The 11,779-nt window shown below is 34.9% G+C and overlaps 2 protein-coding genes across 3 annotated transcripts in view; one reads left to right on the top strand and one right to left on the bottom strand.

The window, feature by feature from the left end:
* The first annotated feature begins 749 nt into the window (after positions 1 to 749).
* Positions 750 to 7,191, top strand: LOC116845079 (F-box/LRR-repeat protein 20-like). Its single transcript, XM_032817364.1, has 7 exons — positions 750 to 1,035; positions 1,126 to 1,196; positions 1,847 to 1,974; positions 2,053 to 2,303; positions 2,726 to 3,246; positions 3,330 to 3,606; positions 3,700 to 7,191. Exons 1-7 carry the CDS (start codon positions 975 to 977, stop codon positions 4,098 to 4,100), a joined length of 1,710 nt encoding a protein of 569 aa, XP_032673255.1. The 5' UTR covers positions 750 to 974; the 3' UTR covers positions 4,101 to 7,191.
* LOC116845080 (dual specificity mitogen-activated protein kinase kinase dSOR1) overlaps positions 6,737 to 11,779 on the bottom strand; it is an 11,833-nt gene continuing 6,790 nt past the window's right edge. For both annotated transcript variants that reach the window (XM_032817365.1, XM_032817366.1), the window contains exons 5-8: positions 10,728 to 10,904; positions 9,777 to 9,990; positions 8,522 to 8,688; positions 6,737 to 8,315 (exon numbers count right to left, since the gene is read on the bottom strand). In XM_032817365.1, coding sequence (XP_032673256.1) covers positions 8,199 to 8,315; positions 8,522 to 8,688; positions 9,777 to 9,990; positions 10,728 to 10,904 — 675 coding nt within the window. In that variant the 3' untranslated portion in view covers positions 6,737 to 8,198. The remainder of the gene's footprint in view (positions 8,316 to 8,521; positions 8,689 to 9,776; positions 9,991 to 10,727; positions 10,905 to 11,779) is intronic.

Below are 11,779 nucleotides of genomic sequence, written 5' to 3'. Positions count from 1 at the left end.
TGCCGTATTTAATTAATAGTGATTCTGTACAAATCATGAATATTGATAATTTAGAAATAATACAAATTGTACAGGCAAATCCTTGCCTGTATGATAAAAGTGTCAAACAATACAAAAATGTTTCATGAAATAAATTCATGAAAGCTCCTTGCTGGATAAACAATTTATTGAGTGGTCTACGCCACCATCTAATTTAAAAAACATTTATTAGTCACTATTAACTTAAACTTGCTAAAAATTTAAACTTTAATTTAATAATAGTTTAATAATTATTTCCAGTGTAAAATAGACAACTAATCTCCGACCAGTAGTCATCATTATATAATATATGAAAGAAGATAATAAAATTATTATTTGCAGTACGCAACACTCTCATTGGACATCGCTCATCTCTAATCGCGTCCAGTGTGAATCTAGCATAACGCTGATATTACATGTGTCGTACGACAAGCTTTTCGGATACGTTTATTGGTTGGCGAATAGAGTATTTCTAAGTTTCATCAACCAATGAACACATCCAAAAAGTTTGTCGTACGACACATGTAACATCAACCTAATGCAGGATTCACACGCGTCCGATGTCCGATGTACGATATCTAATAAAAAAATAGCTTTCCAATGGAGAATTGAATTCTCTATTATAAAGCTGTTCTCCTATTGGATATCGGATGTCGTACATCGGACATTGGACGCGGAGTATGAATCCTGCATATGGCTACGTTCGGAGAGACTATTTAGCGCTATGAGCGTCTTCTGTCCTTGTTCAACTTTCAGGAACAAACAAGACAGAGACACTCATAGCGTTAAATAGCGTCTCCTCGAACGCAGCCTATGACGTCTCTGTGTCATTTCACTTATACCATGTGCGATTACTCATGTGTCCTGTGTAAGAAAAATTGCTGAAGATATTGGAAAGTTATTGGTAGAACAAATATTAACTAAAGCTTGATAGAATAACAAGAATAGAGTCAACGATGGAAGCTTTGGAAACTCGTTACACGCAATTGTATCGTAATATAACTGCGTACATAAACGGTGAGTCGTTGAGCAAATTGTCATCTGGACAATACTGGGATGTATTTTACCTATGAAATCGAATCTCACGTTCGTTTGATTCTTACGCAGATGACTTATTTTCAACATCCGTAGACGGCGTACCAATACGAAAACTGTTTATTGGTAATTTAGCCGAGAGGGTTTGTTTCATGTTCTTGTTTTTCTTCATTGTAGTAACAATTGTAGTAACCTCTTCGGTACGACCTTAGACGACTAAAGACAACAAAAAGGATTTCGTAACACGACTTGTCATAAAGATATCCTGATGAGAAATCTTTATAGAATTATACAGTTTATACAGTGAGTGCAAAAAGTATTCATGCAGGAAAGATCTTGAAAGAGCCCTTTTAGAAAGAGCACTTTTAGAAAATTAGTTTTAATTAGCAATTAAATTAACAGCAATTAATTAACAGCGAATATAATACAATAAATATGCTATATTTTTCAATATTATTATAACAAAAAGAAAGTAATAGATGAAATATACTATTGAAACAATCAACAAAGATGAGAACTTATGCTAATTCACAGAAAGTATTTATACAGTTGAGAAATTTAGCTTCTAGAGTTGTATATGCAAATATTTTTGTGAAATCTTTTATTTATGTTAGGAATATGTATTTTATTTCTTAGTTATGATCCTTGAAGGACTTGATATCAGTCTTACTGCATTAATACGACAGATTTTTAATTACATTACAAATTTTTCTAGTCGTACTGAAGAGCTTAAAATTGCATTTTCCTACCACAATAATATATATACTATTTAACTGATTGAACTTTATTACAGACCAGTTTCAGAGATGTGAAAAATCTCTTTTCTGCATATGGCGAGGTTGAGGGTTGTTATTTGTGTAGAAATGCAGGAAGAAGAAACTATGCTTTTGTCACATTTAATGATGTTGCAAGTGCAATGAAGTAAATTTTAGCAAAGAAGACATTAACATTGATCGCCATTTATTATGCAATTTATATTTATAATTTTACTATTTATAGAGCTTTGAAAGATGGATGTAGTAAGCAAATAAGGTTGCACAACAGAGACTTAAGAATAATGGTTGCAGATTCTTGGAATCAACCTGATAGTTTAGCATTTAAATTTTCTGAGAAAAAGTTTGGCATAAATTATACTCAGGAATATACACAAGAATACTTTAAAAGTGCACCCATTCATATGCTGAATGATGATTGCTTGATTCATATTTTTAAATATTTATTAATTGCTGACAGGGTCCGTGTAGAAAGAGGTAAGAGCTTTAATAAATACAATGGACTTTCTTTTATAATTGTTCTTAGCTGTATTTATAGAGTTTTATCTTAGGCTAGTGGCACGCAGAAAAACTTAAGCAGTAAACAAATTGACCAATCACAGTCGCTGATTTTTTTTACAATCCAAGAATCGATGACTGTGATTGGTCAATTTGCTTACTACTTACGTCTTATTGCTTAAGTTTTTCTATGTGCCACAGCCCTTATATTCAAAAATTGTCATATTCATCTTCAAATGCTATATAAATTGTTGCACTGGTTGTGGAGTATTTGGTGACGAACTTGAAACGATCTTAAATATAAAAACAGACTATGAAACTGTCCTAGTGTGCACTTGTGCTTCTAATCGAATTCACCATAAGAAACCTATATATGTATTACTTTATTATTGCTTTTGTAGTATGCAAACGTTGGAAAGTCTTAAGTCAAGAATCTTGGCGCACAATGAAAAGATTAGATATCTCACACTTTACATGGGATCATATATGGGGCAAACCAATAATATACCATATCAGTACGGCTGTGTTACGGAAGGTGTTGCTGAAATGTGGCAGATTCCTAACACAAATAGATCTATCCGAAGTACCCAATTACTTAGGCATAGGTACATTAAGCATGATCGCGAGGTTTTGTCCCAATCTTACAAATATCGACGTTTCTGCATTACCAACTTGTACGACGGGTCTGTCCGCATTATTGAAGAAATGTAAAAAAATAACTAAGCTCAGTTTGGGAGCGTCGACACACGTTTTGGATAGTGATTTGAAGAATGTTTTCAAAGAATATAGAGGTTTAAGTCACTTCGCGATACGTTCCAATGGTGACATCTCGGGCAAGTGCCTATCGAGCCTGCCGGCCCAAACAATGCGCACACTTATAGTAGACCAATGCCATAATATCGTCGATGATGATTTTTCCATAGTAAGTCAGAGGCCTTTTTCTACTTTTTTCCTTTTTACGTCAACTGGGGTTGATGTGTACGTAACGTTAATATTTCGGCACAGGCATTAGCGAAGCTCGAAAATTTGGAGTATCTTGAAATATGTAGTTGCTCTAGTATTGGTGAAAAAACATTGGAAGTTATCAGCAAACGCTGTCAGAATCTAAGAGAATTACGAATTCACGGGTACTTCTCCTACCTACAAAATGCAAAGATGCTACAATTTACCAATATTGTTAATCTGCGAATGCTGCAAGTCACACACTTCACCGCATTCTCAGACGAGCAACTCATTAGTGCGGCACTAAGTTGTCCGCAGATTACTTACGTAAATATTTCAGGTAAATTGTAATGTTGTATATTTTTTGCGTTTTTGTTGCTTTCTAGATATATACTTTCTAAATATTTCAAATGTATGATCTTTGATCCGATAGGGTGCTACAACGTGAACGATGCTGGATTAGCAGCTATTACAACATTGCCAAAATTGGAATACTTATACATCAATCTTTTAACTAACATTACCGATAAAAGCTTGAAGAACCTGGCGAACCTAAAAGAATTTGAATGTCACTCATGTCCATTAATAACTGACGATGGGATACGCAATATTCTTGCATCCTCACCCCAATTACAACTACTAAATCTTTCCAAATGTAGTAGCATTACGAATGCCACTTACGAGGCTGCTAGGCAAATTTGCGATAAACGGCCTAGTAACTTGGTATTAAAAATGTTTATTTGGGGAACACAAATTGTTTTAACAGATGAACATGCAATATCTCCGTTTTTGCAAACCGTTAATGTCAATATGTCGTATACAGGGTATCGTTGAATTGATGTTACATCCGGCAGGGGAATTGTGAAATTGATCACTTTTTGTTAATATACTTATGACAAGAAACATTTCCTTTTGGCGCGCTTCTCATGGGCCGGGAAAGTTTCTGCAAGCCTGCGTACAAGCCACATCGATTCCTTAAATTTAGATTTTTTAAATAGATCTGCTTAAAAGATTTAACGTTTCAAGTGGAATGGTTTCTTGAACATAAATCGCGATTTCTCATTTCACGAAAGTATTAACGGAAAGTAATCAGCTCCGGCTCTCCTATCTCCACCCTCGAGTACAATAACATCAATTCATTAATCCTTTAGCCTCAAATAACGTCTTTGGCTCATCGTGTTTCTAATGCCAAAGCGATAAGCGTGCAATAAAGAGGTGCTGTGAATTTGTAGAATTATTTAACATACTAGTCATTTTGTAAAAGGAATTATGTTGCTTTCTCTTTTTGAGGGCTGTGAATATAGAAATTCGATATTAAAATTTATATTTATATGAAAAATTGTCCCTAATTTAATCGTATGTTATGAGATTAACATCCATACGGTTGTTCACCGTATTGAGGAGATTGCATAACTTTACAGAGATCTACATGGTTGTAAATGTGGAAATTCAACGTTGAATCTTTAGTATGTTTCTTTAGTCGTATGTTTCTCTAATTAACTTTCGTAATATTGGCAATTCCGTCAACCTCACAGACTACGATGCCTGGTTCAACTCGGATCTAGACACCGTTCGGCGAAGATTAATAGTAACAACGTGGTATATGTGTGTTAATACCCGACTGAAATATCTTCCATCGTTTTATTCACCACTTTCTGCTACTCTTCAAATACTTGTCTGGACCCGTGTCTATCAAATGATTCATTTCTTGAGCCAATGAAATTCAATCCGAGGATTGTAAGCCCCTGACGGCATCTTGCAAATCAGTGATAATTTTCTAGATAATTTTTAGATAATCTTTCAGATTAGATTTATTATATTTATTTATATTGAGTTGTTTCGAGTACGAAGAGCTAATTGTGATGTGTGTTTACAAATAAATAATAAATATTTTTTCAAATGTTTTTGTTTTCAAATGTGTGTATAATCGTCTTTATTCGAACTCTAATTTTCACGGTAGTGCTGCAATATAAAGTACATAAATAAAATATTTCAGAAGTTAAAATCTCAGTTGAAAACGTAATTGCATTTTTGTGATTTAATGTTGATACAAGCTTTTGATTGCAACTGTTTCTATCTAGATTGGTATAAATCCTCAGATCTCTTTCATGAAAATTGCTAGAAAAAGAGAATTTCCTAGTGTCCCAATGGACCAATTTTAAATAATTTGCTTTCTGTTCTTGATAAATATTGCAAGAAAATCGCTCTATTTTTAAGTATCCTAAGTCTAAAGGCAAATTTTTAAAAACTATTTTACAATAATATTACTCGTACGTGTTTCAACATGTTTATGTACTTGTATTTTTCTTACATTTATTTTATTAAGATAATTTGTTAGGAACTTATTAACTTTTACAATCTCTCATAATATACTAGTTGTGTGTCAATCGGTGTAAAAATAAGATGTTTAAGCTGTAAGAGAGCAGAGTATAGCAGATGTATCTGACCACCCACTGCCGTTTTTTTACGTCCGATGCTGTCACATCGAGAAGATTAAAAAAAAAACAACCATAAGTTATAACATGATTAAATAATATTATAGAGATCATCGATACTGCACATTGTATGGCTAATGCAGTAGACAAGAAACGTGAACTCGTGCTTTCGATATCTTGTCGTAAGTTGAACATGTTAAATGTGGAATTATATACACTTGCAATATTGATATAATTTTATTGTTCTTATAATTACGACGCTTAGACAGTGAATTCATACATCTGCAGTTATTATGCACATATTTGCAACGAGGAATGTGCACGTATTTTAATAAGTGGTAGGAATTATGAGCCTTTACACGAGATTATGATTTATCGCTTGATAAAATCGCTAAAATTATATTGACATATCTTATACACCTTTTACGATGTGATCTTTTTGCAGCTAAATGTGTATATTGTCCTCCTATAATAGATATAGAGATCACTTTACAACAAATGGCATTATATGCGTTTGTTTCTCATATATATATATACACACAATTATAATAATTATTATTGTTGTTACTATGAATCGCGAGTTGAACATATGATACGTTTTGAGCGTCTTACGCTTCTGCGCATGCTAGGGGGAAGGGAGAAGGGGAGGGGGGAACATCTCGCTCGGCTTACAAATATCACGATACACTCGTAACACTATCCGACGATTTTTAAGCCAACTCGGAGATGGCTACTATTACACGTGAGACTAACTTACAGACTTGCATCTACAAAATACATCGTGTTCCGGAATAAGAAGTTTTCAACGAATCATAAATCGATCATAATATCATGATTTGAATGTATGTACAATATATAGTCGTGCGTCCCGCGATGATTCTATTGCACTGTCGTTAATGCGTTATAACTCGCACTTTACTCCGACGAATAAACTAAATCTCTCTCTCTCTTACCAATGATGCTGTAACAACATTAAGTACTACAAAAATTAATCTGCTTAAATATGAGCGGAGAATCACGACGGCGTATTCACGATGACACATATAACATGAGAGATAACGGCGAAATGAAAGACCCCTCCGTTGTAGCAACTCTTCGAATATTCGTGAATCTCAAGTTAACTTACACTGGTAACCACGGAGTAGCTCGATACTTTTCAAATGCACTTTGTAAGAACTGCACACGAACAGATTCGTGGTGCACTTAAGTTATACACTAATGGTCAATCCTCTCGCCGAAACTCAAACGAGACTCCTCAAACTGTCGACCGATAAGATGGTGATGCGACGTGACTGTTTATCCTTTGCAGCAAAAGGATTCACAGTTAAATACTACAGAGTATGTGAATGTAGATCAAACCGTGTTACGAAGTATTCAAACCGTGTTACGAAGTATTATTCGTAATATAAGGCCGCGATTACGTGAAAAATTGTATCAAGCATCTCGTTCTGTACATCTGTCGATGTACCGAAGGAGTCCGTTACAATATCTGGATTCGTATCACTATAAGAATTCGCAAGAATTCGATAATCGCGTATGAATCAATTCGCAGCGTCTAATCTATATCGTGGAAACGTTCCTCTCGCATTGTCTTTTCCTTTTGTCCTCTATTTAAATGAGTCACCGCGGTGAGAGACGTGTCTCGTTTGTGTAGAAGAACGAAAATAAGACTCAAAATCACGCTTAATCGCAGCCATGCATTGTTAAGAAAAAACAACAGTTCAACGTGACGATAGAATAGTTTTTGATTGTGTAAATAACGCTTCTACGGATGTCAGGTACAAATGTTATACAAGTAACTTGATCTACTCAATTTTTCTTTTCTTGTTTTCTTCTTTCTCAATATTTTCTCTCTCTCTCTCTCTCTTTCTCTCTTTTATAAGTTCGATGCTCATTCGTGTATCCTAAATATCGTATCACGGGGAACACAATTTGCCCATGAGTCTCTAATATAATAAACTTATATTGCGATATACTCTCTTCTTGTCTTACATACTTTCAACAGAAGCATAAAACGAACACATAAAAGTGAAACCTTCGAAATTAATACTTGGTACAGTGGCGTGCTGCGTGCAAATAATCATCTCAACGACGATGTAGCTCTCAACGATAATATTGCCGAGATCGTGTTACCTATATATTACGCCTGAATTACGCTTCTTCCCGTGAAATCAAAAGAGCGACGAGTCAGATGACGTAACACGGTGTATTATGATCGATTGGTCCTAACAACCGTTTCTGCGGGGAAATTCCACGTAACCACGAGTCGCTCGGTGCTCGACGCTCTGCTCGAGAACAATTGGCGACGCGAACGGTCGCACGACCGAACGCACCGAATCTCGATGCGTTAATTTCGTTAAAAAGATACCGCTACCGAAGGGAGTACAACGGATAAACGCCACTGTCCGACCGAAGTAGAACCTAAGATAAACTTAAGAGTGACTTAGGAATACCGAACGCGCATATACGTAGCCAAGTATGTAAGAGTTACATCTATTCAGGACTGCACGTTTGCTAAGCGCGTTGGCGTAGTCGGCTGCAAGTCCATCGTGCGGCACACCCATCCGGCGATGTCCACGTTCTCCGACTCTGCTTTCTTTATCCATTCGTGATTCTAAAAGAGAGAAGATATTGTGAAATCTGACAAATTTTTCCTGACGTATATGTGGTCCGTTCTTTTCAGCTGCACTGCTGAACTGGTGCAATAAGTTAAAGTGAGACAAATATATCTTTTCTCACTCTAACTTAACTGCACCAGTTCAGCAGTGCAGCTGTGCAACTGAAAAGAACAGATCACTTTTTTCAATTCAGGACACGTACCATTAGTGTTTTCAAGTCTGCTCTCTCGGCTGGATTCTTCTTCAGACAGCGATCGACGAAATCCGTAAAAGAGTCGCTAAATACTCCGGGCGGTAGTTTCGGGGGCGGCTCGTTGACTATGTAGTCCAACAGCTCGAATATGGCCATGGGTCTTGGACTGCTTGCGCCTGCACGACGAAAAAATGATCGGTAAACAATCGTGTTTGCGACAAAGTGTTAGACTGGTACAAAAGGTTTGTCTCGTGCTTGTCAAAAATTAAATATAAAACAAAGCTATCCAATTTCGAGGAATTAATCATTTTTACGAATAAACATCGACTCGACATTTTGGACATCCAACGAGGATTTTGAAAAAAAATATTCTGTTTTTCTCTCTAAAAAACACTGTCACTGGAACAACTGACGAGATAAGAGTAAAGATTGTCAGTTTGTAAGATTTAGCATATAGGAAAAATTTTGTCCCTTCTTTCATTCCCTTAAAAACCTCTTGTCGATAGATTTTGCATCGAATCAGCGTGTGTAATAACTATAGAAATGTAATTTTATATATTTCATGTGTATATCTTATATATTAAATGTATATCTTATATAAATTTTATTCTTGTATATCTTATGTAAATGTATATCTATAAATGTATACTTCATTAGAATAAATTGTGAAATTAATATTTCTTACAACTTAAATATCCAGATATTTATATCGGATATGACTAATAGTCAATAATATATCATCCTTCTTCAATTACTTCTAGACCTCTTCAAATTCTTTTCGTGTCACGAAAATTCACCCAGGACTGAGTCTTTAAAATTTTATCTACAATATGTTCTTTGCTTCCTGTTTCTTTCTCTTTATCTCCTTCTAACTCAAACATTAAGCCAGAAAAAGACAGAAAACAAGAAAGCCAAGAGCACGTTGTAGATTAAGCTCAACATGTTTCGTACCGCACTAGTGATCCACGTGACGAAAGGTAAAGTAAAATTAATCTGGCACGGAACGTATTAACAGTAATTTGTCGGCGCCGGAATTAAACGAGAATGTCAGAAGTTTCCTCTAATTGGTGAGTATTGAGTAGCGCGGAAGCGAATTGGTGTCCTGATCTTAAAACAATAACAATTTTATAACTGAAAATGTTGCGAACAAGCTGAATAATCGTGTAAATAAAAGAGCCTGTGAAAACGCCGATAATTCGTAGCAATATTCTTATTTTGAACGCCTACAGCATTCAAACAGTTAAAATTTGAGTGAAACACTGACTGTGTCCTGGTGACTGAGTAGTCGGTGTGGGCACGCTGTTTGTCGCGCAATTTTCCGCGGGCGGCTGACACGCCTGTGGGCCGAATATAGAGGCTAAGGTCTTCTCGTCCGGTGGCGGAATAGGATACTGGCCGATCGCCATTTCGACGAGTGATAATCCCAATGACCAGATATCGCTCTGTACCGAGTAATGTGTCCCTTGTAGTCTCTCTGGCTGAAAAGTCTCGAAGTTAATCGCTCCCGAAAACACATTCGTAAACATATCTTTTCTGTCAGTTCTTTTCACTCATAAAACGAATGAAAATTTATTTAAATGGTAAATATAAATATTGTCAATTTACAATTATAAATTCAGCAACGGTGATGACATCAAATGAAATAGTCAGTGACGTATTATTGACGTTAATGTATCTTTTGTCGTCACTTTGTGGGATTTGATTCAAATCTAGAATAAATTCTCAATCTGTACGAGTGAATTCCTCAGTCTATTGTTTTCAGTGACGATGGAGTACATAACTAACATAATAGCTTTAACATGTTATGCAACTAGATTATTGGAACTTTTATTAAAATCTAATTAATATTTTGATCTATTATTTATTGATTATATATAGAAACGGACACAAGATGTGTCAAAGCAGTATATCTATCATGGTGATAGCTTTATATTAATACCCAGAGACAAATGTGTATGATTAGAAAATACTAGTAATCTAAGTACAAAGTCTGTGTACATGAAATTCTCTCGTCAATTTCGTGTGAAAATATTTACCCGACAAGTTAAAGTGGAAGAATTCACTTTATATGAGTTATCACTCAATTTTTGAGTGCTATTCTATTTGAAAAAAATTTAGAGAATGTTATCGAAGTAAGACTCGAAGAAATTCAGAGACTTAAAAGCATAAACGTGAACGCCAAGTATGTTGCAGATGAGTATGTTTCACTGCTTACCGACATATAACTTCGTGTGCCGACGAACGAATTAGCCATCGAATCAATCAATTGCCCAGAAACACCAAAATCACAGATCTTAATCTCTCCTGCGCTGTTGACCAAAATGTTGCTCGGCTTCACGTCACGATGCATTATAGCGTGTTTGTCCCGCAAGTAACTCAAGCCTTTGAGGACCTGCAACAGAGAAGACTCGTGAAGACAAGTTGATAACATAACTACTCGTATATACACAGGAAATTATTATTCCACTATTAAGAAAAACGATTACCGTTTACTTTCCTTTTTTCGAGAGTAATGGTTATCTCCAACAAAAAATATTTTGTTGGTAATAATTTAAAAAAATATATTTATCACAAATTTTAGAAAAGCTCATTATTATATATTCGAAAAAGAATTTATTTTCTTTACAAGAATATTTATAATTTTTATCACACACACAAAAAAAAAGTTGTTTTGGCTCTATGTAGTAAATAAATCGAGAAGTTTTGTTTTAATTTAATACCCTTAATTGAAATACTAAACTTATTAGAATTTAGAATATATTTTGAGTAAATTGAATGCTTATGAAGATAGATTTGTGGATATATAAACTTATGGAGTACTTCAAAATTACTTCAAAAATTAATTAAAAAATTATTTCAAAATTATTTCAAAATTATTTCAAACATTTACTTGAATGCAGTGTGTATTTTTCTGTGTATCGCTGTGAACATAGTACAAAAATACAATAGCTTCTCTTGAAGTTATGTTTTTAAAAGTATTTCACACGCAGTTTAAGGGCCATATAAATGATTATTTCTTGGAATCTGCCTCAAGTAAAATATTTAGATTTTAATTCAAAGTTAAAGATGCAAGTTTTTTGAAATCGCAATTACATCGTATTTTAATAATCGTTACTTAAAATTCGCCTCAGGTGAGACACTCAGATATTAATTTAGTATTAGACGTGAGTTTTTCAGCTGAATCGCTATTGCGAATGTGTAATGTCACACACACACACACACACACACACACACACACACACACACACACACACACACACACACACA

The sequence above is a fragment of the Odontomachus brunneus genome, unplaced genomic scaffold (genome assembly GCF_010583005.1).
Source record: "Odontomachus brunneus isolate Ranch 3 - 2012 unplaced genomic scaffold, Obru_v1 Obru_scaffold_049, whole genome shotgun sequence".
NCBI classification, from domain to species: domain Eukaryota; kingdom Metazoa; phylum Arthropoda; class Insecta; order Hymenoptera; family Formicidae; genus Odontomachus; species Odontomachus brunneus.
The sequence above is the reverse complement of the archived record's forward strand: the minus strand, read 5'-3'. Positions and strand labels throughout refer to the sequence as shown.